The 27952-nt window shown below is 40.7% G+C and overlaps 1 protein-coding gene across 3 annotated transcripts in view; it reads right to left on the bottom strand.

Annotated features, from left to right (window-relative positions):
• Positions 1-517: 517 nt before the first annotated feature.
• Positions 518-27952, bottom strand: part of RFX2 (regulatory factor X2) — a 182818-nt gene continuing 155383 nt past the window's right edge. For 2 of the 3 annotated variants that reach the window (XM_085636800.1, XM_085636802.1), the window contains 3 exons: positions 22605-22758; positions 3694-3736; positions 518-2533 (listed from right to left, as the gene is read on the bottom strand). In XM_085636800.1, coding sequence (XP_085492926.1) covers positions 2424-2533; positions 3694-3736; positions 22605-22758 — 307 coding nt within the window. In that variant the 3' untranslated portion in view covers positions 518-2423. The remainder of the gene's footprint in view (positions 2534-3693; positions 3737-22604; positions 22759-27952) is intronic. The other variant, XM_085636801.1, reaches the window with a different exon arrangement.

Below are 27952 nucleotides of genomic sequence, written 5' to 3'. Positions count from 1 at the left end.
AAATTATGACTGTTTGTACTGTGATGCTTTGAATGTATACAGACAACATACTAATCTTTTCAAAGGATTAGAAATAAATACTTTTATATACACAGGGACTTGCTTCAGGCACTGAAAACCAATGTGTGAAATATTAAGCTGGAAGCGGTCAGGAATATTCTCTTATGCTGAAGAAAAGAAAAATCAAAAATACCACTCTGCTACGATGTAAACCCAGTTAACCGCAGATGAGACAAACAAAATATTAACCATGGCAGTCATGCAGTGCCACTTGAAAGGATCTAGAGAATATAAAATATGCGTTAACAGTAGTAGGATGTTTCTGTCCTGAAAATGTGCCCGAAAGACTAGTATTTTGATGTTTTTACACCAACATATATAAAGAGTACAGTCTCAGTTTGTGCTTCACCATAAACGTACTTCATCAGTTTGACCTTCTAGAACAGTTCAAATTGCACAAAAACATTTATGGGCGCCCTAACATTCAAAAGCTGCTTTCAAATATTTAATTGTTTAAGTTGGGCTCATATGTCAATGCCACAGGATTGTGACAAATATCAGCTCACTGTGACATACAGCACATTTGCTTTTAAAAGTTATCTACTCCTACACATCCCACAAATGGAAAAAGGTTAGCAACGGTCTGTTCGCTCAAATTTACCAAAGAGTACTAACTTTAGAGTTAAGACGCTGCATGAATGGTCACATTTCATGTTACAGAAAAAGAACAGGCACTTCAGTTTCATCACTATAACAGATATAAAATGCTGCTAAGGCACTGGAATTTAATGCTGGTACTTATTTTGTGAAAAGTGTTCCTTGAAGAATAGCTGAACAGACAATATGTTTGCGTCTGGTACTTTGGTGTAGTGAATAACAATTTTCAAAACAAACAGTAAACCATGGAGCTGTTCAGTGAAATAAAAACAGGCCAAAAGCAATTGATTTTGATTTTGTAGTCAACGTGGTACAAATATTTAGAATAAATAGATGCTTAAATAGATTATTCCTGGCTCAGAGAGTGGGCTATGCAATGAGTGATTTGTGGGTTGGGGCATCAGGAGCCCTCTGCTTCATTTATTTTTGGAATATAAAGCACTGAATCTTTGCAATTGTGAAATAGGTAGCAAAGGCTTATATTAGGAGAAAATGGAATGAGGAAGCGAAGGGTAAAAGGAAGGATTCAGAAATGTTTACAAAAAGGTGAGGAGGCAAGTTTGTTTTAGAAATGACGATTGTCCTAAACAACATGGTATCTATCTCCTCTCATAAAGCAATATTATCAGAGAACAGCCGTGGCCTTTGATAGTTTACTCTTTTTAGCAAAGGAAAAATCAGTTTAAAAAAAAGATTTTTCATAAGAAAAACTGTAACAATTTTAAGAAATCAAGGAGTTCATGTCAGCATATATCAATTACAAAACAGTTTCCTAAAGGGGCTAAAGCTGGGGTTAGGAAAAATGGGCTTTATGTGCAGGGCTGATGTGCTAAGACACACCCAAATAACCCATAGAAAGTCCCTAAATGTCACTTCATCCTGCTCCAAAAGCACCAACTGAGGCACAACGGAATTACATGTACACTGACCACTTACAAGTGAGGCTAGAGATTCCCACCATGGACAGTATTTACCATCCACCTGGCACATGAAAAAAGTTAGAAAAACACAAAGAACACACAGTAGTTAACTGCTACAGCTAATGAATTCTTTGGTTTCTACAATCCAAGACAAAATGGTTTCTCAAATGCTATCAGAGTGATGTTTGAAATACGTGCTTAAGGCTACAAATCAGCAGTGGGAGATATAGTACAGACTGTGCAATATAAATTCAACACAACAGAATATACTGGCCATACTCAGATAATACAGCCCTTGAGTCCATTTGTGAAGCCACGTGAATTCCACAGTGTTATCTATTTGGCAAGTTAGATAATCTATTCACTGCAGAACCCATCAGTATGAGGTAACACAAGCATGTCTACTTTAAAACATGGGTTTCTGGAACCAACACAGTAGAGAAGGATTTGGGGAAGGATGAAATAGAGAAAAACTGTTAGTTAACGTTGCTCTGTATTATTATATTTGCAGTGCTGGCAAAGAGTGAGCCTTTTGTGAAATAAACACCTTCTGAGGGGGACCATCCATGGCATCAGTGAGCAGGCTCCGGAAGCAATCATTGTTTGGGCCTGTTGAGGCAGCATTTCTGTTGCATAAACTGCATGTGCAATGCGGGCTCCATCTGTCAAGCACTGCATCCCGATATGGTGGTAGTCCACTGATGTGATCATCCTAAACCTTTATACCAGAACATAAACATTAAGGTAATCTAAGAGGCACTAATATTGCAGAGTGCAATCATGTCCAGGGTCCTCTGTATTCCGAGCGTGAGCTTCTTAAAGCTTTTAAAGTCTGTGCCTGCCGGTCTAGATTTCCTGCAGAGTGTGGTTCAAGTCAGGGCGTTCTCGCTTCACAGGTGTCTCACCTGCCATTTGGGACTCCATATCTGTGTCACTTCCCAGATCACTCATTTCATCTGTAAGAGGATATACGACACATTTATTCACTTTAGATATTGCAAATGAAAGTCTGTCATTGTTTGTTGATTAGGCAAAATGAGGCACTGAGATAAAGGCGTCCATACTTGCACATTAGCCACACATCTTCTGTAATATCCACTGTAAGGCACAAAACCTTCACATCAAATGGAGTAATTTTCCGATCAATTAGCAGTGTTTATAACAGAGTAACTTTTGCAAGTGTATTATCTAGGATATGTGACTTTTTCATGAATGATCCATACACCACAAACCATGGACTAGATTGTTTTTCTGTAAATGACAGTGCCACTACCAATCAATATCAAGACATGTAAGGGAGTAAGCTGTATACTATGTTTTTGATTAATTGAAGGGTAAGATCTCACAGGGGTCAATGATGGGGATAAGCCAAATAGTTCAGAAGCACATGCACTGCAGGATACACTGTCTGGGTCACTCATAATCTATGATGGTCTTACTCAGTATGGGTTTCCACTAGCATGATGTAGCCAATTAAGCCACTTTCCTGAGAGAATGTGGTCTAGTTAGATGAGAGGAATAAAAGGCTATGTGTACAGAGATACAGAGATGAAAACATTTCTTGCAACTACTATTGTGGTTACCTGTACAGTGTCACATGTTCTTGGGATATTTTCCTCATCATAGGGGAAAGAACTTGTTTATTGGACATCTGTGTGCTCTTGAAAGCCTGATGTGGAAGTCATTATTTCTTACACTATTCTGCCAAGTTAATCGACACTTTCTATATAACCATTCAGGACATGCACAGAGAAGAGTAAGCATACTCTAAACTACTACAACACTGATTCTCTGAATGACTCAGGTAGAGTAGACTAAAAATAATTCTTCTACCAAGATTAAGAGAAATGTGGGTTTGCTCCATACAAAAACACTAAAACTCACAAAAGCCATTGCCATACCAACTACTATAAAGAGAAATGATAGGAATTGAAGACTAAGTTTGAAAACAGCAGTGAATTCAAAATTCTACTAAGGACTTTAAAAGCTGCAAAAGAGACTGGCAAAAGTAAACAATAATTATAATATTTGCCTTAAGTAAAGTTGCTGTAATAAAATATTCCTTGTTTTAACAATATAAAATCAGAACACAAATAGTTTTTAGAATTGATCGTACCTTTATCCATTAGCGTGGGAGACAAGGAAGCAAGGTCGCTGAACTAGAAAACAAAAGCAATCCGGTTACCATTTAAGAAATTTAATTGAATAGATTAAAATCAAATGTCCGAACAAATCATAAACACAAGGGTGTTTTGTTTATTTAACAGGATTGCTCTATATATCAAAATACAAAGATTTTTTTTGTTATTTAAAATGAAAACAATATTTTACAACAGTTGGCATATGTGCAAAGCATCTACTTACAATTCTCTGGTTTGAAAGGACTGAGTGAGGTTCAGATTTAGGGTTTGGCCCAAGCTACCATTTTTGAAACATGAGGAGGCAGATAAGTAAATTGTTCCTCAATGAAATTCTCCTCCTTATTTTCTCTATTTTGGAAAAGAAATAGATGAGCCTTGAACTATAGCTCTCCAGTGCTGGTGCCTTTCATTGATTCACATTGCCTCAATATTCAACTGCTAGACAGGGTGACTCCAAACCCAATTGTTGATAACAGTAAAGGTGTATATGTCTCCATGAATGAAACCTAAACTGTAGAAGATCAAATAACCCCAACTGATTAAAATAAATGTTCACAAGATATGAATTGGTTTATTGCTTTAGGATAACAACCAATCAGTAAAAATGTGTAACATAATGGTTTTACTTCCAGATTACAAAATAAACCAGCTTAATATAGGAGCATGTTTATCAATTCTGTCAACTGTGCCTTCCTTGTCATTTAAATTATCTACTTCTTCATTCGGATATACAATGGTAACTTTAGCTAATGTGCAGTTCTCTACACATGACTAGAGCATACTCTAACTACACTGAAAAGTTTGAAACGTAAGAGAAGTTCCCATATTCAATACTATAATCTGTAAAGTATAAGGGGCCTTGTATGCCCTACAATTTTAGGACATGTCACCACAAGAAGTTCTGAGACGATGCGTGTGCTTGTCGTGCAAAAAAACAAACCAGTGGCTTTTTTCTATTAGACTGAGCTTTCCCTCCATCGCACCTGTACCTGCAGTGGTTCCATTTCAACTTCCCCCTCACGATGCACGTGTAGTCAGGGGAAATGGAGGTGGGCCATTAAGTCTGAGGGGTGGGCAAAGACCTAAAGCAAACTGTGGGTTGGCTTTCTCTATTCTTATTGCCCCATCCAGTTTTTTTTTCCCTTTCTTTCAATGGGGTGGATCTTCCACATTACAGCAACTATAAATCTTTTACGTAAGAAGCGAAGGGGTGTAAGCCAGTATCGAACCAATTGATGGAAAGACTGTATACCATGCTGTGAATATGGAGCATCTCAAATAAACATACATAAGATTGGGAAATAAACCTATACATACTGAAGCAGTAGACTATAATAGAATGCTTCAACCCACCATGACCCGTCTTCTTGACATAGAACTAAAGAGTTTGTCCTTGTTACAGTAACATAATTTCAATACAATTAAAGACACTGGGATCCAGCATCAAGTTCATACAAAAAGAAAAGTAGTAATTCACACCATTGCTATCTGATCACTACATCCTTTTTGTGATAACCATCTATGAATTGTTTTGCATCAGGAACTAAGGATAGTGTCAATCAGTGGTACAGAATAACAGAAAATATAAAAATAATAAGGTGCACTGCTAATAATAGGCACAATGGGATCAGATTAACTTAATGATTTCTGTTACCTTTGCAGCACTTACAAACTGTATAGGACCGGAGGGATCAAATACATATAGGGGGTTTAAACCCAAGCATTGTAATTCTTCTATTAGATAGGCGCTGATGAGCATGTTGTAGGAAAAAACCTGTGCCAAAGTCAGATGATGGCAATGTTCAGGCCAAATAAGAACTTTGATGAGATGGGTTTACAAGCAGTCCAAACAGAAACTGGATGTATTAGAGGCTTGCATTTAAAGATAACTAAAAAAAAAAACACAGAACCGCTTACAGTAAAACACAGTTTATCACATTTGATCTTTATCTGGGGATGGGACTGGTAAAGGGCCTTTTGTTACATCAGCACAAATGTAGCACTAGTCCTGAGAAAATATATGAGTAGCTTTAAAATTAGGCAAAAGTGACAATTTAGGTCATGTTTTTCCAGTTGCAATTCTCTTAATCAACTCAATAGTTCAATTATTGATCAACAATGCGTAGGAAGTTGAATCTTTAGACGACATGAAAATTTGCTATATCATGCAAAGAGTCCAGGGGTCCCCTTATGAGTAGACAGGGGCTTTCTTTAGCAATCCCAAGGTGCTCTTCTAGGGGGTAATGTGGTCAAGCAGCCTTAGGTTTATCAGAGGGGAGTATGAGACATTCATAGACCCACACAAAAGTCATTAAGTGAGACATACGACTCAATAAGAAGATACACACCAATTTATAAAACTAACTCCTATCTTTATACATGTTTAGGCACCAAAAGCAATTAGTTCAGGTAAGTATGTTTTTAAATAGAAATTCTTCTCAGTTCAAAAAGTCGACAGTGCAATTTTTAGGAGCTGCAATGTTATCCTACGGAAAGAAAAGTCAATGCGACATTCAGGTACAGTACAGCAACTTACAGGACCAAGTGCCAAGGCAGCACAAGCAGAACACCACCAGCAGCACTAGGGGTGCAAAACAGAATCAACTGCTCAATGTTACTCAATGGGGATTGGTCTTCGCATAAAGAGGCTGCAGACTCGGACTGGGAGGCCAGTCGGGCTGAACAAACAGGGAGGCTCAGGCCTCACGATTATCTGGGGCATAGGGACATCTATGGTCATCTTCTTCACAGCCCAGGGGCGACGGGTGCAGAGGTGTTTAGGTGTCAGGTTTTTCTTTCTGGGAGCAGTAGAGAAGGCCGGCATGCTGAGATGGAAGGCAACGTTGGGGAGTCCATGAGAGGTGACACCACACTGGGTTTGGTCTCTGGAGGGCTTGAAGACCATTCCGACAACATCTGCCCACTTCAACTCAGGCTAGGAGTGATGGGTTCAGATTTTGTCTTTAGGTGTTGGGTTTCGGTGGTCACTGAGTTCTCACAGGGGTCTCTGGATGCCAGCAGGGAAGCAGGTTCGCTACTTCTCAGGAGGTCTTGGTTCCTGGGTGAAGTGCTGGCAGGTCTCCGGAGCTTTGCGGACTTAGCAGCTACAGGACAAATTAACTTTTGGTGCAACTGGCGAAGGCAGCAGGCAGGCCAACAGGTTGCTGGATTTTCTGTTCTTGCAGGATGCGACTCTTCACGTCCTTCATCTTTCAGGTCGGCAGGATCGGAATTACCGCTTCCAGGGGCTCCCCAAATACTTAATTTAGGGGCGTTAGGGGAGTGTTGGATGGTAGCCAATGGGTTACTGACCCCTGGGGGTCACTACCCTGCCCCTATATGACCACATCCTGTGGGAAGTGGGCATAACCCTGTCCCAGAGTTCTTAATTGCATCAACACAAAGATGGTCACTTCTGAAAAGCCGTTTCCACCTTAGGTTAGGCCACCTCAGGGGTGGTACTAGCCAGGGAGGGGTGGGCACGCCTACCCGACTAGCTCATTTCTTGCTTGTCCAAGTGCCAAAGGGCTCTGGACACGGTGGGGCAGGAGATTTTAAATATCATTCTGGATCAACAGTTGAATAAATCTAGCAACAGCAGGGTTATACCCACTTCGAAATCCCAGGCTTTCTTAAAATCTATGATGAGGCAACATGCCCTTAGTGACTTATGGAGAGAGAGGGTAGGAGCTCTGCATGGCGCCTCGTTTCATTACAAGAAATATAGGCAAAGATTGAGGATCGATTATTTCTTGGTAGAGGCAAGCCTTAAACAAGATGTTTTAGACACTGAATACATAGTAGCACATCTGTCGGACCATTCAGCTGCAGCAACAACACTTAGGAATAATAGCCGACCTAAGGATAAGAGATGGACTTTGGATCGTACTATCCTGGCAGAAACAGAAATAATGGAAGCCCTAAAAAAATAGAACTAAGTGAATTCCTAGAAATTAACAGTGGCTCTGCCCCATTGGGGACAATATGGGACACTATAAAAGCTTTTATTAGGGGTAAGATTACAAGTATACTTAGCTATAGGAATAAACAATATAGACTAGAGCTGGATAAGCTAGAGGCAGAAATGAAAACACTGGAAATAGACAGAAATAGGAAGAGAGATTGCTACTACTTAAAAATCAAATGTAAGAAATCTTACAAAATCGGATTAGAAAAAAATGGGAAGCAAGTAAACTGGCCTATTTCGAATATGGGGAGGGTACAGGAAAGCTCTTCGCTTGGAAGATCAAGACAGATCAAAATAGGAACCATATTAATGGAATTAAGACTTGGGCAGTCTGAGACCATGTTATCTAGCGCAACAGAATTGGAAGAGGAGTTTACAGAATATTTTTGGGATCTCTATTCTGAAGAAGAGGGGGTCTCAGAAGAGGAGGTGAATGCAGGGTTAGCTGAATCAGTTAAACCTTTAGATCAAGAGCAGAAAAATATTCTTGACCAGGATATAACGGAAGAAGAATTTAAGACTGCCATACAAACATCTAGGAGTGGGAAAGCCGCTGGGCCTGTTGGGATACCTGCGGAGTTAAATAAGGTACTGGGGAAGTTCTAACTCCTTTTCTGACAGCAATAGTTAAAGAGATTCTGGTGAATGGAATCCAACCTCCAAGATCATGGAATGAAGCGACAATCTTGCTTATTCTGAAACCTGGTAAGGACCCCATTAGCTGTGACTCATATAGACCTATATCTCTATTGAATACAGATTATAAAATCTTTACCACTGTTCTGGCGAGGAGATGAAGTAAGGTTGCGGGTGGGGTAATTTACAAAGATCAGAAGGGATTCATCAAGGGGAGGCATATGCATGAATTAACGTATGGGCTCATTGGAGCAATTAATGTGGCAACAGCTTATTCTGCACCCCCTCGCAGTTATTATGGTAGATGCCTCCAAGGCCTTTGATAGGGTCGGGTGGTCCTATCTGCTAGTGGTTTTGAAACAACTCAAGCTTGGGGATATATTTTGTAGGGTAGTTCAATAAATATACCAAAAGCCCACGGCAAGAGTACTAGTGAACGGAAACTTAACGACACCTTTTAAAATCTCGAGGGGTACGAGGCAGGGATGCCCACTGTCTCCCCTGCTATTTAATCTTCACATAGAGCTCTTTTCCAGAAACTTAGGATAGCGTCTAACATTCCTGCCTTTTCTTGGGAGACCTGGGAAAAGAAAGTTGCATTACATGCAGATGATTTGGTGATCTTCTCCTCTGATCTGGAAGCTGCACTGTCTTCCACTATACAGATGGCCTTGGGGTTTGGCAGAATATCGGGCTACTTGGTTTACAAGACAAAAACTGAAATTATGTCCTGGAACCAGAGGAACGTTAACCCATTGATTAAAAAGGCGATTAAATATTTGGGGATTAAAATTGTGGAAGACATAAATAAAGTCCCGGAAGATAATCTGCTGAGAATCCTCCGGGAAATAGGGCAGCTATTGAAGAGCTAGACATTTTTTTCCTCTTACCAATTGTACGCCGGGTTAATCAGATTAAGATGGTGATTCTGCCAAAAACCACATATCTATTTAACACCATCCCCTTGTATTTCGAGAAAACAATAATAGATAAAATTCAACAGGCAATAAATTCCTTCATCTGGGCATACATAGGGGTCTGGATTTCTTGGAAAAAGCTGGCGGAGACGGAGAGAGAAAGGGGGATTATCGTTACCGGACATTCAATACTACGCTTGGGCATTTCAGATAGCCAATTCTAGAATGCTTTTTAAAACCCCAGATGATACGGATGTGGGAGTTATGTTCCTCGCAATGATATAAGCAACTAGAATGGCCACTGGAGGATTTCTCTTTCAGTTTGGAGAACCAATTTCTTTTTTTAAAAGACTAAGTTAAAAGTACCACAAGCATTTGCCAGAATGTGGTAAACGATAAGAAGACGGCTCAAACTAGATTATTATTCCTTCTCAGCACCAATTTAGGAGTCTCCAGGGACACCGGAATGCCCTACAGATAAATTGGCTTTATCAATAAGAGAGGCGGAGGTACTTGTTTGGGGTGAGATTATGCAGGATGGACAGCTAATTTCATGGAATGAGATAAAAGACATTATGGGAGATAAAATCGCTCATTTTAAGTACATGCAATTGAAGAGTTGGGAACGGGCGCGGAGGACACCTCTGGGTGTAGGAAATGATCTGGTGGAACAACTTGGCGGAAACCCCCTGGTAAGAAAGAAGTCTCCTTTTGGTATTGGAATCTGGAAGAAATCGTGGATGGAGAATTCTCTCTGGCAGAAGATCTATGGGGAAGATGGTTGCCAAGCTGCAATCTACAACATATGGGGCAAGTATCGATGCGCACACTTTATACTATTGTTAAACCAGCTTTTTTTTTTAAAGAAACCACTTCTTCTTACTTCATAGGGCATACATAACACCTGAGAAGCTGCCTAAAATGGGGAAAGGAAAACAGACAGCCTATGCAAAAGGGGGCTTGGAAAAAACAAGAGGCACACATGTTCCATCAGTTTACACAGATAAATAATTTTTGCCAGGAAGTGGAATCAACACTCTCGGGTATCTTGGAGGTACAGATAAAGGTAAGCCTTTCATAAATTATCTTGAGTGAGAGAAGGTATATCTGGAGACGCTAGGGACCTGTTTTACTTGCCAGAAGGGAGATATGTAGTAACTGGATAAGTGACAGAACGCCGCAGCATTCAAAGTGGTTAGAGTCGATGTTTTATATGTCAAGGATAGACTTGCTGGGGAAGGGGTCCAAAAAGAGAAAACGATTCTGGGACATATTACAAAATTGGGCAGGGGTTAACCAAAATCAATGAACGGGTTAAAAAGAAAAAACAATGAGAAGAACCTTCTGTCCAATGATTACACCTACATAACTCTGTTTTATGGCTGCAGGGGTCTCCCAGTATACTGTATGCCGCCGCCGTAAGATCGGACACTTTTTTTGAGAGAAATGTACAGGAAGGAGGATAGTGTCTTAACCCAGAGCTTTTCTCCCCCTGGTGGGGGTTCTATGGCCTCTCCCTCGTTGTGAAAAAGCAAGGTTATAAGTCATTAAAACCGGAGGTGAACGAGTACAAAAAAGTAAACGTTGCATCAAGTACCAGGCCAAAAGTGGGTGGTACTGCAACAAAAATCCAATTTCCTACTCAATGGGTGAAGATGTGTTTGGTTCCAAGAAATTATTTGAGATTTCTCACGTCAAATGCATTCTTGAATCTGGACTACCTTTGTGCTACAATACTTAGTGCAAGACATTCTACCTACCGTTGTGTCAAAACAAGATTGCCACTGGTGAAATAGTTTCTAAATATAAAGAAAAAAGTTTAAAAAGGTTTACTAATAAATTAATAAAAATAAAACTTTAATTGCCAACATCGGCTCAAGAACTACTCTACAATGGACAAGAGGCGTGAACAAATTAAAATGAATCCCCAGTTTGAATCTGCACACACTTACCTTGATTATGATGTGCAATTTGGTTGGAATTAAAACACTTGCGTAGTAAGTTTGTTTTTCAGTGCACTGCATGCAACTTATGAGATGTGCTTTCCCGCGATCCAGCAGAGCAAAAAAATATACATCCATGCTGCCATCAGACAGACTTGGCTTCACAGAGGGATATATATCAGCAAAACAATTGAATGACACGGACTGCTACCGAAAAAGCTCCATGCAAAAGTTCAAACAAGCTCAGGAAAATTTCTTTAGCAAATTATTGCCATGGAAAAGTTTGGGCCTCCTTAATCTCCAGGAATACAAATATCTCAAAAAGGAAAATCCTACGATCCCCTAATTTATTTTGTCCCCAAGGTGCACAAATCTATCCACAAGCCACCAGGGAGGCCCATTATTTCAGCCTGTGATGGCCCATTAGAAAACAGGTCTATATACATTGATTCATTCTTGCAAGAACAGGTTAAAAAGCTCAACTCATATGTTCAGGACTCCAGTGACTTCCTCAGAAAAATAGATAACATCATATGGCAGGATGGCTATCATCTCATAGCTCTAGATGTAGCTGCACTCTAAACCTGCATAAGGAACAATGATGGAGTCAAAGCAGTGGAATATTTTTTAGCCAACAGACCAATACGATTTGCTAAATATAACCAGATGCTAATTGATTTACTGATTTTCTGTTTGGAGAATAATATGTTTTTATATAAAAATCATATGTATCAACAAATACAAGGCGTGGCAATGGTGGCCAGCTTCTCCCCCAGTTATGCCTGTCTCTTTATGGGATGGTGGGAGGAGCTGGTCCTCATGAAACAATATGCTAGCATATTTTCAGACAAGGCAAATAGTTAGGTTAAGATTTATAGATGATCTTTTTATTGTTTGGAATGGCTCAGAACAGAGTGCACATGATTTTATTGCGGATATCAACAATAACAACCTGAATCTTAAGTTCACATATTCTATCAGCTGTGAATGTAGAACATTTTTAGATGTGAAAGTATACGTTTTGGACAACAAACTAGCAACAACATTGTTTAGAAAACCCACAGCAGGGAACGCAATATTGCATGCATCAAGTGCCCACCCACTGCACTTGATAAACAGCATCTCCGTCCGGGCGATGCTTAGAATTAGGAGAATCTGTAGTGAAGAGCACGACACCCAAATAAAACAAAGAATGTAAAAACAGATTTCTCCAGAGAGGCTACAAATCAAGAACTATTGATGCAGCAATATCCAAATCCAGATGTAGGGCTAGACAGGACCTATTTGAGTATAGGTCCACATCCAAGGGAACAATGGAGATAACTTCTAAACAACCGACACAACTCATTCTAGCATATTCAAGGCATGAAAGACAGATCAGCGCAATAATAAGAGGCAATTGGCCCATCGTACTAGGGGATCCAACAATAGGAGGGTTACTTCCTAAAAAAACGGCGATAACCTTAAGAAAAGCCGCATCCATGGGTAATGCCCTGGTTAGAAATAACCCGGAAGAGATAGAACCCAGTACATGGCTTACATCTAGGACAGGTTTTTTCAAATGCCCCAATTGCAAGGCCTGCCAATTTGGCATAAATACAAAGTCGTATAAAACAGCCTTTAGCGACAACACCCGCCTTATTAAGCAATATCTGTCATGCAAACTGAGTTTGCAGTATATGCACTAGTCTGCAGCTGTAATCTTTATTACATAGGCAGTACCAAACTGGCAGTGCACAAGAGGATCTTGCAACATACACGAGCTATTACTAATAATGATCCCAGCTACCCTGTTGCCAGACATTTTAAGGACAAGCAGGATAGCGATCTTAAACATTTTAAATACTTTGTTTTAGACTCAGTACCAGTAGACAAGAGAGGTGGCAATAGGGAAGCCAAACTTAGGCGCCTTGAAACGAGGTATATCCTCGAATTAGATACCAAGCAGCCAGGAGGTTTAAATACCAGCGAGGATATGCATACTTACCTTTAAAAAACCAGCCAGTACAACACGTATACTTCACTATTAGAGACCAACTTTTATGAGCCTACACTACATTGGTTAGCAAATGATACAATGAGAATGCTATAACAACCAGTATGAATTCTCCGTAGTCCATGTCCCAAGAAATGTATTTGTGAACATTACACACCTTTTTAGATTATAAAATAGAGTGGTAATCTAGGATGTATTGTATCTTAAAGTATAATGTTTTTAATTTTTACACTTTGGATTTTAGAGTAGTTCGAATTATTTAAGTATAGCAATATTTTAGCTCATTTATTGGGCTTTTTATGGTTGAAATGATTTTATATAATATTTAAATGTATACTATATATCCTCATTTGTGGGAATCAACCGTTAGCCTAGTAAATCATCTGCAAACCTATACTCTTTATAATCCATCTGATCATGATAAGGATAGACATTCCTGACCAATAAGTGGCATTAGCCTTTATGATTATTTTCTTTTGTCTGCTAACTACTTGCATCACGATTTTGCACTTTTATAGCACAATTTTGCACAAATCTGTATTGGGGACTTGCACTCCGGGATAATTAATAGGGGTATACATTTTGCACTTAGTCACTGCAGGGATTGCGACATGTAATGGCATAGTTTGATAGCCAGGATATGTACATTGGAGATAAATTGGGACTTGAAAGTATTTACATATGTATTGTATATTCAAGATTACTATTATGGATTTTACCCAGCAATTTTCAACAAAGTTGTTTAACAGTTCTAACATACTTTTTTATGTAACTTATACCGGTTTTTACATGCTTTTAAACATTATGTTTATATTTAAATGCATTTATGCTTTAATGAATGAAATTAGGCAATATGTTTACTATGTCTATTGCCATAGCCAATCTGCACTAGCACTTTAAAAAGAGAATTTCCGCCCCAGGCGCAGACATGTGATCAAGGCCGGTTTCCGGCCGAAACGCGTCATGGTGATTGCTGAATAAATCAAAGAAAATTTGGGTCTACTCTAGCCTTCTTTCCAGTGGAAAACGAAGCGGTGTGCAAGCTTGCAGCGTTATATTATTATATATATATATATATATATATATATATATATATATATATATATATATATATATATATATATACACACAAAATGCCCCTTCTGACTGTATCGACCCAGATGGGAGGTGGCGCACACTCCGGCGGAGCGTGCCGGTAATTAAAGTTCCAAAGTAGAAGAAAAGCAATCCCAGTGCGCTCTCAGGAGACAAATCCACAGACACGAATTGCAAAGAAGGGTTGTTTATTCCACAACGCGTTTCAGCTCGGAAGCCTTGATCACGTGGAAGAATGTGTGCAACAAGGTAACTGATAAAGTTGTAATTCATGAAAATGGACATGGGACTGAAAGACCAGCCCAAAGGTACATTGAAGGACTGTGGCAGACATGTTGGAGTGTGCAACAATTAGTATCTGGATATGCATTCATGGTTCTCATGTGGTGAATAAACATTATAAATAAATGTTGATACATGAATAAAACACAATAATTCAAATACATACGCTACAAGGAAATGAAAATTGTAGGAAAATGCCTAGAATCAAAACGGGTTGTAGCGTTGTTGTGAGTAAATGCATAGTGCATGTGTGCTCGAGGACGGTGCTAGTGCCTGACATTGGCTCATCAAAAAACAAATAAATGAATAACCCAACTGGGTTTAAATGAAGGGAGCAAATGTGAGTAAAAATAAAAATAAAATAAAATAAAGTTGAATGAAAAATGAAAAATGTGAACCCAAGTGGGTTCGCGTTGCGATATGTAACAACGTCTATGTCAGGCAGATAGGTCAATATGCATGAAACACAACGTGAGGGTCAAATACCCCAAGGATATACGTATAGTACATGAGTCCCACAAATGTCCAAAAGTAATGGAATGCCGATAAAATCAGTTACCGTGCTCGAAAAAGTGAAGAAACGGAAGGAAGGGTAGGTGGCCCGTGCGGAGTGAGTGCCAGTGAGAGGGCACCTTCCTTTCTTCCTGTAATGAAGAAAACACAAAACAGACATTGTTAAAATTGCCATGGCAAATACTTGTAAAAGTACATACATAGTCAAATGAGAAGAAGAATCTCAGACCTGTAATCAAAAGATGGATATCATGAGGTAAAAGAGAGCTAAAATTGCCACATAGTTAATGATACAAACATAGAACATGATTATTCCTGACAAATAGTTATTCCTTTAAATGAACGGACAATTCTTCATCAAAATTAAGGCCCCCTGGGTGTTTAGTTTGAAATTGAACTATGTATTTGGATTCACATTGCCTTAATTTGAGTACCCTGTTGCCTCCTCTAAAATTGATAGTGGTTTGTTCTAATATGAAAAAAGTGAGGAGTTCAGGGTTGGAGAAATGTGTTTCTTCAAAATGGCGGGCCACAGGGTATTTCACATCCTTGTGGATTATGGCTCGGTAATGTTCAAGGATACGTTTTTTGGCAGGAAGGGTGGTGCTGCCAATGTACCAAAGAAGACAGGGACATTCAATGACATAGACAACAAAAGTGGTGCTGCATGTCAGAAATTCTCTGATTTCTTTCGTGATGCCATTGTAATTGAGTCTGTTGCGGAACTTACTGTTCTTACAGGCTTTACAATGGCCACAAGGGTAGAAACCCTCGAGGCCATGTTGCTGTCTGGTGGGGTAGATGGTAACATCACTTCTCACTACCATGTCCCTGATGCTCCTGCCTTTGCGATAAGTAATACTTGGTCTGTTAGGTATGGTCTCACCAATTATATTATCGCATTTGAGGATATCCCAATTTCTAGCTATTGTTTTGTGTATACTGTTGGAGTCAGAGTTGAAAGTCATGATCATCCTGGTGGTGTCAGTAGTGTCATCATTAGTCTCAGTAGGTTTGTCTGCAATAGTATTCTCCCTGGGTATGGCATCTGCTCTTGTTTTGGCTCTCTGGAGGACCCAGTTAGGGTAGCCCCTGAGCTTGAAACGTGAAATCATCTCCCTGCTGGTAGTTTCATATGTCTCTAGGGTGCTACAATTCCTCTTTGCCCTCAACAGTTCGCCGTAAGGGATACTCCATTTGAGTGTCTCGGGGTGGCTGCTGAGGGCGTGCAGCACACTGTTGCCTGCAGTGGATTTTCTAAAGAGGGTAGTCTGCATGGCATTGTCAACAATTTCTATCTTGACATCTAGGAATTCTGCACTGTTTTTGCTGATATGGCTGGTCAAGACAATGTTGTTATCATTGATGTTAAGTTTGTCAATGAATTTGATGGCTTGTTCTTCATCGCCATTCCAAATGACAAACAAATCATCAATGTAACGCATCCATGTGGTGACTTGGTCGAGATCTCGTTTGTAATCAGGGTTGGTGAATATTTGTTCCTCCCACAATCCCATAAAGAGATTGGCCAGACTTGGGGCAAAACAAGAACCCATAGCGATCCCGACCACCTGTCTGTATAATTCACCATTGAACAAAAAGATGTTGTTAGTCAGACAGTAGTGGATCATTTCGATAATCATGGCACTGTGGTCTCTGAGACGTAGGGGTCTGGATTTGAGATAATGTTCACATGCCTCAATGCCCTGACGGTGGTCAATAATGGTATAAAGTGACTGTACGTCCAGAGTGATGAGACAAGAGTTGGTTTCCCATGTGATGTTGTTGAGTTTTTTGAGGAAATCTTTCGTGTCCCTGATGTAACTGGGAAGATTACTGACATAGTCTCTCAAAAAGTGATCAATATATTTAGAGACATGCTCAGAAACACTGCCTCTGGAGGATACGATAGGGCGCCCGGGGGGATTTTTAGGGTCTTTGTGCAATTTGGGTAGAAGGTACAAGGCAGGAAGGATAGGATGGTCATTCTTTAAATAGGTATATTCCTCCCACTCAAGTAGACCTTTCTCTCTCCACATGATGAGCTTGTCCCACAGAGTGGTGATGCTGGTATTGTATCTGTCAACCCTGATATGTTCATAATACCGGGTGTCAGAGAGTTGTCTAATGGCTTCAGTGATATATCCGTCCCTGTCTAAGATGACAACATTGCCGCCCTTGTCAGCAGGGCGGATGATGATATTGTTGTCTTCAATCAATGATTTAAGTGCTTGTCGTTGTGTGTATGTTAAATTATTGTATGGGTTTCTCTTCTTACTGTGTCTCAGAGTGCACAAAGACTTAGTGACGCAATCATGAAATGTGTCGATTGGATCATAAGGAGATGTGGGAAAGAAGGTGGATTTGGGTTTGAAGCCTGAAGAAGCATGACTGTCAGTGGAGAGGCCGACTATATCAGCGACTTGTGTTATGCTAAGTTGTTCTCCACTGCTAATACCATCTGTTCCTGAGCTACAATTCTGATCAAGAACTATCATATCGCTCAGTATCTCAATATCGCTTAATGTGATGTTGTTCAGTTGGTGCGATGTATCAGACAAGTTCTTTCTGGGATTGTTCAATCTTTTGAGTTTGTGCCATTTTTTTAATTTGAGTTTTCTTACAAACTTAAAGAGATCAATTCTGGTATCAGTGAAGTTAAAAGGAGCAGAGGGGCAGAAAGAAAGGCCTAGGCATAAAGTCATTTTTTCAGTCTCAGTCTACATCACTGAGACTGAAAAAATGACTTTATGCCTAGGCCTTTCTTTCTGCCCCTCTGCTCCTTTTAACTTCACTGATACCAGAATTGATCTCTTTAAGTTTGTAAGAAAACTCAAATTAAAAAAATGGCACAAACTCAAAAGATTGAACAATCCCAGAAAGAACTTGTCTGATACATCGCACCAACTGAACAACATCACATTAAGCGATATTGAGATACTGAGCGATATGATAGTTCTTGATCAGAATTGTAGCTCAGGAACAGATGGTATTAGCAGTGGAGAACAACTTAGCATAACACAAGTCGCTGATATAGTCGGCCTCTCCACTGACAGTCATGCTTCTTCAGGCTTCAAACCCAAATCCACCTTCTTTCCCACATCTCCTTATGATCCAATCGACACATTTCATGATTGCGTCACTAAGTCTTTGTGCACTCTGAGACACAGTAAGAAGAGAAACCAATACAATAATTTAACATACACACAACGACAAGCACTTAAATCATTGATTGAAGACAACAATATCATCATCCGCCCTGCTGACAAGGGCGGCAATGTTGTCATCTTAGACAGGGACGGATAGATCACTGAAGCCATTAGACAACTCTCTGACACCCGGTATTATGAACATATCAGGGTTGACAGATACAATACCAGCATCACCACTCTGTGGGACAAGCTCATCATGTGGAGAGAGAAAGGTCTACTTGAGTGGGAGGAATATACCTATTTAAAGAATGACCATCCTATCCTTCCTGCCTTGTACCTTCTACCCAAATTGCACAAAGACCCTAAAAATCCCCCCGGGCGCCCTATCGTATCCTCCAGAGGCAGTGTTTCTGAGCATGTCTCTAAATATATTGATCACTTTTTGAGAGACTATGTCAGTAATCTTCCCAGTTACATCAGGGACACGAAAGATTTCCTCAAAAAACTCAACAACATCACATGGGAAACCAACTCTTGTCTCATCACTCTGGACGTACAGTCACTTTATACCATTATTGACCACCGTCAGGGCATTGAGGCATGTGAACATTATCTCAAATCCAGACCCCTATGTCTCAGAGACCACAGTGCCATGATTATCGAAATGATCCACTACTGTCTGACTAACAACATCTTTTTGTTCAATGGTGAATTATACAGACAGGTGGTCGGGATCGCTATGGGTTCTTGTTTTGCCCCAAGTCTGGCCAATCTCTTTATGGGATTGTGGGAGGAACAAATATTCACCAACCCTGATTACAAACGAGATCTCGACCAAGTCACCACATGGATGCGTTACATTGATGATTTGTTTGTCATTTGGAATGGCGATGAAGAACAAGCCATCAAATTCATTGACAAACTTAACATCAATGATAACAACATTGTCTTGACCAGCCATATCAGCAAAAACAGTGCAGAATTCCTAGATGTCAAGATAGAAATTGTTGACAATGCCATGCAGACTACCCTCTTTAGAAAATCCACTGCAGGCAACAGTGTGCTGCACGCCCTCAGCAGCCACCCCGAGACACTCAAATGGAGTATCCCTTACGGCGAACTGTTGAGGGCAAAGAGGAATTGTAGCACCCTAGAGACATATGAAACTACCAGCAGGGAGAGGATTTCACGTTTCAAGCTCAGGGGCTACCCTAACTGGGTCCTCCAGAGAGCCAAAACAAGAGCAGATGCCATACCCAGGGAGAATACTATTGCAGACAAACCTACTGAGACTAATGATGACACTACTGACACCACCAGGATGATCATGACTTTCAACTCTGACTCCAACAGTATACACAAAACAATAGCTAGAAATTGGGATATCCTCAAATGCGATAATATAATTGGTGAGACCATACCTAACAGACCAAGTATTACTTATCGCAAAGGCAGGAGCATCAGGGACATGGTAGTGAGAAGTGATGTTACCATCTACCCCACCAGACAGCAACATGGCCTCGAGGGTTTCTACCCTTGTGGCCATTGTAAAGCCTGTAAGAACAGTAAGTTCCGCAACAGACTCAATTACAATGGCATCACGAAAGAAATCAGAGAATTTCTGACATGCAGCACCACTTTTGTTGTCTATGTCATTGAATGTCCCTGTCTTCTTTGGTACATTGGCAGCACCACCCTTCCTGCCAAAAAACGTATCCTTGAACATTACCGAGCCATAATCCACAAGGATGTGAAATACCCTGTGGCCCGCCATTTTGAAGAAACACATTTCTCCAACCCTGAACTCCTCACTTTTTTCATATTAGAACAAACCACTATCAATTTTAGAGGAGGCAACAGGGTACTCAAATTAAGGCAATGTGAATCCAAATACATAGTTCAATTTCAAACTAAACACCCAGGGGGCCTTAATTTTGATGAAGAATTGTCCGTTCATTTAAAGGAATAACTATTTGTCAGGAATAATCATGTTCTATGTTTGTATCATTAACTATGTGGCAATTTTAGCTCTCTCTTTTACCTCATGATATCCATCTTTTGATTACAGGTCTGAGATTCTTCTTCTCATTTGACTATGTATGTACTTTTACAAGTATTTGCCATGGCAATTTTAACAATGTCTGTTTTGTGTTTTCTTCATTACAGGAAGAAAGGAAGGTGCCCTCTCACTGGCACTCACTCCGCACGGGCCACCTACCCTTCCTTCCGTTTCTTCACTTTTTCGAGCACGGTAACTGATTTTATCGGCATTCCATTACTTTTGGACATTTGTGGGACTCATGTACTATACGTATATCCTTGGGGTATTTGACCCTCACGTTGTGTTTCATGCATATTGACCTATCTGCCTGACATAGACGTTGTTACATATCGCAACGCGAACCCACTTGGGTTCACATTTTTCATTCAACTTTATTTTATTTTATTTTTTACTCACATTTGCTCCCTTCATTTAAACCCAGTTGGGTTATTCATTTATTTGTTTTTTGATGAGCCAATGTCAGGCACTAGCACCGCCCTCGAGCACACATGCACTATGCATTTACTCACAACAACGCTACAACCCGTTTTGATTCTAGGCATTTTCCTACAATTTTCATTTCCTTGTAGCGTATGTATTTGAATTATTGTGTTTTATTCATGTATCAACATTTATTTATAATGTTTATTCACCACATGAGAACCATGAATGCATATCCAGATACTAATTGTTGCACACTCCAACATGTCTGCCACAGTCCTTCAATGTACCTTTGGGCTGGTCTTTCAGTCCCATGTCCATTTTCATGAATTACAACTTTATCAGTTACCTTGTTGCACACATTCTTCCACGTGATCAAGGCTTCCGAGCTGAAACGCGTTGTGGAATAAACAACCCTTCTTTGCAATTCGTGTGTGTGGATTTGTCTCCTGAGAGCGCACTGGGATTGCTTTTCTTCTACTTTGGAAATATATATATATATATATATATATATATATATATATATCTCCAAGTACCGCTAAGAAAATAGAAGACGACGGTTGACGCCACAACTTCAAATAAAAGGCGGACACGGACCTCCAGTTAAGTGCTGATTTATTTCATTCGCAGTGTCGTCTTGACGTTTCGGCTCCAACGAGCCTTGTTCACAATATATATATATTTCTCCCACAAAGTACGGTAGAACAGGGCTCGAACTTGCGGCAGTCCTGAACGGATCCCGTAAATCTCTCAAATTCGCCACACTTATTCCTTATTCAAAGAATAAAGTTCAGGACACTTCACAGTGCTCAAATACTATTTATTTTAGACACGATAGCCTCGGACCGACGCGTTTCACTTTTACGTTTTTTCACGGTAAAAAGAAGTAAAGGTGAAACGCGTCAGTCCAAGGCTATTGTGTCTGCAATAAATAGTATTTGAGCACTGCGGAAGTGTCCTGAACTTTATTCTTTGAATAAGGAATAAGTGTGGCGTATATATATATATATATATATATACACACATACACACTCAACAGTTGATGGACAGAATGCAGAACAATGTCATACATTCACCCCAGTACAGAGATCTGGGCCTAAATCCATCGTTTTTTTGCTCACCATGCCATTCCAGTTTGAACCCAGCCATATGCAAATCAGTCTTGACCCTGTGCCTCATGGGAACAGTCCAGCCCGAACTGCCAAACCAGGTCCTCCCTGGACTGGAACAAGCATCCTAGGACCGGTTTCGGGGTTTCACCCCCTCTTCAGCCAGGATAGCTTGATTCCAGTGGCATGGAGAGCACGGGACTCACGTCTGAGCATACCCGTCCCATTCGGGGTGACAAATGCAAAAACAACAGTTGATGGACAGAATGCAGAACAATGTCATACATTCACCCCAGTACAGAGATCTGGACCTAAGTCCATCGTTTTTATAAAAAAAGAAACATATCGACACATATTGGTAGGCATGTGAAAGATTATGATAACTTCAGTCTATTTAATTTAAGTATGCGTTTTTGTTTTTATTGAATATGTTTTAAGATATGGGAATTTAGCATGAACCAAAAGTAATATATTTGACTTAATAACATGTAATATACTTTATCTGATTTAAATTTTTTGATGAGGTTTACATATTTTTTTTTGTGTACATAAAAAAAGAAACAATAAAAATTCAATACCAATTACAAAATAGCTCACCAAAACCTCGCCAATTCAAGCCTGATAATTACCAAAACTGTAAAATCTATGGTAAGATTCCACTTATGAAAGCAGTTTGACAGAACGATTCAATTCACCTTGCTCAAACTTGAATGCCCACTTCCAGGAACATTCTTTGTGCTTATGGCACAGAATCATAGTCGACTCCAGTAAAAGAAGCACAGGTCGACACTCACCTCTCCCATTACAGCAATTGGCGTCTCTCCGGTGGCTTGTGCCACGCGATGCTCCACAAGATAGAACATGTACTCATCGTAGAGTAGGCGGATGAGGTGAAAGGAGCCAAAGCTTGCTGCACTGCGCAGTGTCAGGTCACGGATAACCATGGAACTGAAAAGTTAGCAAATTTACAAAAGTGAAATGAGCAAACTAAAGAATAGCGGTTTGAATTTCATACACTGCATGAAATGAGAAAGCCACAAGGGACAGTTTTTCCTTTTAATGAAGTAATCACATACAGAAATAATACAAGAAACTGAAGAAAAGGTAGTGTATTTGATATCTTGGGAGAAGGGGATGAGGGGGATGAAGTGCTGTATGTGTCTAGGTCGAGGTTCCTGTGTTGCACAAGTGCAGAGAGCATAACTAGTAAAGTGCAGTATGCCAGGAGACAAGAACTCTAGCCCCAACCTTTAGAATAATATCACAATCTAATATCATAAAAAAATGACCAAAGAAATAACTGTGCAGAGAAGAACATGGATTGAAACATAATGAATTAAAAATGGTCATTGGCAAAAAAGTACTATTTGTTTCAATGAGACTTTGCTATCTCAAAGGCAACAGCTAAGGGGAAGAGGAACACATATGGAGTGCACAAAAAGGCTCATAACAAAAATACTTGTTAGGTTGGCTGTGTGGCAAGAATTATTGGGGAAATTCAGATAGTAGGTATGAAAAAGGAGTGCATTTAGTGGAACAAAAAGAGCAAACACACAGGGTTGTAAAATATGGGGGTGGGCAACCGCCAAGTAGAACCAGACACAACCATTTCTGAAAGTCACACTAGCTGGACTAGTGGTATGACATTTTCTGTGGCATGGGAGATTATCTCCCAGTTTGGAATTGCTTTTATATTTCAGGTAGAATCAAGACAGCTATGGATAGCCCTATAACCGCACAGTAAAAACAATGGAATCAATGGTTAAGTGAACAGCTGATCATGGCCAGGTTAAATGAAATCAAGTATTTAATTGGTCACTCAGTGAAACACCCCATCTTACATGATTATGCCCATACATGGGGCCTATGAATAACGGTTTAATTGGGATTCCAGATATGGCTCACTGATAAGGCTCAAGAAAGCTGAAAGATGTATTGGGTCACTAGTGCTCAGAGGGTAGTGTTCTAACTGTTTAGACTGGACTAAGCCTTTTGGACTCGGCCAAGACTCATTTGCACATAGCTTTCCATAGTTTATAATATTAGTGAGTGAAAACAAAAAAGAAGCCAAAGAAGACGGGACTAAAAATTCCAAGAGCAACTTCACAGGATTAAGAAGAATTCAAGCACTTCCACCCATTACTTTTTACCCATCAGTCCATCTCTATGACTTTGGTCCTAAAGTGCATCTTTACCAAAAGAGTCGTCCCTTTTTAACTCGAGCCTGTGCAGGGCTTGCGCTGCTCGGCGAGGCATTCTGTATTGGAGTATGTACTTGAAGCCCAGCCCAATCTCCACTTAGATTTGTCATAAGCTTGTGTCATTGTCCTTCGTAAATGCTTGCTTCTGATTGATTAAAAGGCATGTTAGTCCCTCCTTAGTACAGCCTTGTCTTCATTTGTAACCTCCCATGAGAACACCCTCTGTTACATGTGTTGCCACTCGCATGCTTTATTTAGAGCCTGGGAGCACTATTTTCTTAATTGGCTTTCTTCTGCCTGCTGTTGGACAGGACCCGCTCACTCTCTCACAAAGCTTCTTTTATTATTTGAACAGCACTGCCACCTCAGCTGGGAAATGGCGGATGTTTTTTTTTGTTCATTGTTTTTATTTTTGACAGCGGGCCATGCCCACTTTCATAATAGCGTGCACACCGCGCTAAATATGTAAAGGGGTGGCTGCGCTTTTATTTTCTTATGCACAGCTCACCAAAAGGATAATGTTACTTATCCAGTAAGCATCTGTTCTTGGCATGTAGAGCTGTAGATTCACATGCTTTGCACACTCCTGCCTTCTAGTGTTGGGTCTGGATGTTTGCAAGTTGTTTTTCTTCAAAGAAGTCTTTCCAGTCACGAGGTAGGTGACTCCTCCTTTCGGTGATAAGAGTGCATTGGCATAAACTCCATTGTTAGATTGTTTTCCACCAGAGGGTGAGAATGGAGTAAGTGAGTGTAGAATAGAGATGTTCATGCGTATGTGTGTAAAGTAGGAAACTGCAACAGGTATAGGTGCCCGGGGAGGGGGGTGAACGCATGTGAATCTACAGCTCTACATGCCAAGAACAGATGCTTACTGGATAAGAAATAAGTTACTTACCTGTAACTGCAGTTATCCAGTATTGATATCTTTCATAGATTCACAAGCCTGAATCATTCCCCGTCGTCGTAGTGGGAGTCCCGCGGTACAAATAACATAGCAGTAAATAGTAAAAAACCATAGGCCTAATGAATGCAAACATGCATTGCATAGCCTATTAGTCTACTTTTGTAAAAGAGACCAAACTAAAAAACACAACCAATCAGCTACCAGCACCTTGTAGAACTTTCCCAAGAGAGGCTGAGTCCCTCAGATTTTCCAGCACAAGTGATGTAAGTACCATAGTCTAGAAGCAGCCTCTCCGGGGAGGAGGGTGGGTGCATGTGAATCTATGAAAGATACCAATACTGGATAACTGCAGTTACAGGTAAGTAACTTATTTCTTATCCAGTATTGGGGTATCTTTCATAGATTCACATGCCTGAATCAGAATAGCAAGCAGTGTGCATATGGATAATAACCACTTATCCATATATATACGCACGCGTATTAGTTGGTAAGCACTATAGTGGATAGTGGGTAGTGCTAAAATATCACTTAGTAACCGTCTAAACATTAAAGAAGATAGAGTGCAAAGCAAACATATTCCATTACCAAGAAGAAAAACATTCAAAGATGCTACATATACCATAGCAGACCTAGACATGGTCATATTAGTGCAAATAACAACATTCACCAGTACATAGTAAAACAAAAGCGGTCTCTACCTTAGTGAAACAGGTTTCGTAGTACTACCTGTCCAACTGCTGCGTCCGTTCTGGGTGAGGACTCCAAGCAGTAATGCTGTGCAAACGTGTGAGTTGTCTTCCACGTTGCCGCTCTACAGATCTTCTCCAGTGGCACTCCTGCAAAGAGAGCAGCCGAGGCGGAGACTGCTCTAGTGGAATGCGCTCGTACAGTTCATGATAAAGGTTTGCCAGCTTTGTCATGGCAAAGTTGTATCGCATTTGCTACCCATCTAGCTATGGTAGCTCTGGTGACCGCAGTTCCTTGGTAGTTTTGGCCGTAAGCTACAAACAACTGATATGATCTGGGTGTTTTTGTCCGTTGCAAGTAGAACTTGAGACATCTTTCATCTCCAGAGTGTGTAAAGTTTTTTCAGCCGGAGTGGCAGGGTTAGGGAAAAAAGTCCTGAGGATTCAAATGAACTGAGAAGGCACCTTCGGGATGAACTTATGGTTTGCTTTTAACATTACTGCATCATTGGTGAAACGCAGGAAAGGATGAGATATAGTGAACGCTTGTATTTCACTAACCCTTCTTGCAGAGGTGAGAGCCACGAGTAGGGCGACTTTCCAGGTTAAGAATTTTAATTCTGCCTTGTGAATAGGTTCAAATGGTCTCCTCATCAATTGAGACAGTACTACATTCAGATGCCACTGAGGAGGTGGAGTCTTGACCAGTGGAAAAGTTCAAAACAGGCCTTTCATGAATTCTTTCACCAATCTTGATGACCATAACAATGGGCAGTTAGGCACTCGCCTGTATCTCGAAATAGCAGCTAGGTGAACCCTAACCGAAGTGTGTGAGACCAGATTTCGCCAAGAAGAGTAAATAGGGTAGTGTTTCTTCAGCAGCAGAGTTAAAAGGATGTAAGTCCTTATGTCTGCACCAAATACAGAACCGCTTCCACTTGAGTTTGTATGTCCTGATGGTGCTGTCAGCGCTTGACCTAGCTATGACTTCTTTACAATCTTGTGCAATGATCAGGTCTTTAAATTTCAAAGAATTCAGGAGCCAAGCATGTAACTGCAGTGAAGCTGGTTCCGGGTGACACACTTGACCCTTGCTCTTGGTTAATAGAGTTGGCGTCGGGAGGAGGCGAATGGGCATCGCTTCTGACAATAGGAGACGTTCTGAATACCAATGCTGCCTGGGCCATCTGGGGGCTATGAGCAGAATGCGACAGCCTTCCCACTTGATTTTCGTGAGGACTTTGGGAATTAGTGGTATGGGGGGGAAAAGCGTACGCATAAATCCCTGACCAGCGCATCGAAAGCGCATTCCCCCGAGACCCCGGGAGAGGGAACCTGCTTGCGTAGAATCGGCATTTGAAATTGGCCTGGGTTGCAAAGAGATCCAGCTCTGGCTTTCCCCATATCGCAAATATCCTGTCCAGTTGTGATTGTTCCAGCTCCCACTCGTGACAGCCGTGGTTTACTCTGCTCAGGGCATCCGCTAGGGTATTTTTTAAACGCGGAACATGTTCCGCTGTTAAGGAGATCTTGTGGAACGTTAACCAATCCCAAAGTTGTTGGGCATACTGAGACAGACGCTAATTGCCTAAAACTGGTAATGGCAATGTCTATAGCAATGTCAATTAGCTCAGACGCTGCTCTTTCTCCTTCAGCGATGATCTTAGCAAACTCCTCTTTATTTTCTTCCGGGAGGAAGGATTTCATCTCCCCTACATCAGACCATAGCTGTCGATCATATCTGCTCAAGATCGCTAGAGCGTTTGCCGCCCTTACAGAAATCGCTGCCATAGATGAAAATTTCTTTCCGATTGCATCCAGACGCCTACCATCTTTCTCCGGAGGAGAGGTAACAGGAGCACACGGATTTTTGGAGCGCCTTTGAGCCGCCTGAGAAATTACTGAGTCCGCCTTGGGATGACCAGTTAGAAGAGGCAGGAGAATCCCCAGGGGCTCTATACTTTTTATCAAGTCTCGGTAGCACAGGGACTAGAGGCTGATGTCTTCATCACTTTCACCCCTTCCTGCCAAATGTGAGCAATGATAGGTATGGACCTCACACTTTTCCTGGATTGCTCTTTAAAGTCATACAAAAAGCAGTCTTCTTGATGTACGACAGTTGGCAAGTGGAACCTACTAGCAGCCCTCTCCATAATATTGTGGAAACCTATGTCCTCAGGAGGTGAATCCGAAGGGCGGGGAGGTGGCGGTGATGGTGTTGGTATCACGTAATCATCCCAGTCATCTGCGGGTGTCATAGGATCAGGAATCTCATCCTCTTCCGGCTCTTCGTCAGTTGTAGCAGGGTCCTCTTATAGAGGCATCGGGATAGTAGGATTTGATATAACAGG

Source organism: Triturus cristatus, chromosome 12 (assembly GCF_964204655.1).
Source record: "Triturus cristatus chromosome 12, aTriCri1.1, whole genome shotgun sequence".
NCBI classification, from domain to species: Eukaryota; Metazoa; Chordata; class Amphibia; order Caudata; family Salamandridae; genus Triturus; species Triturus cristatus.
This window is presented reverse-complemented; position numbering and strand designations above follow the sequence as displayed.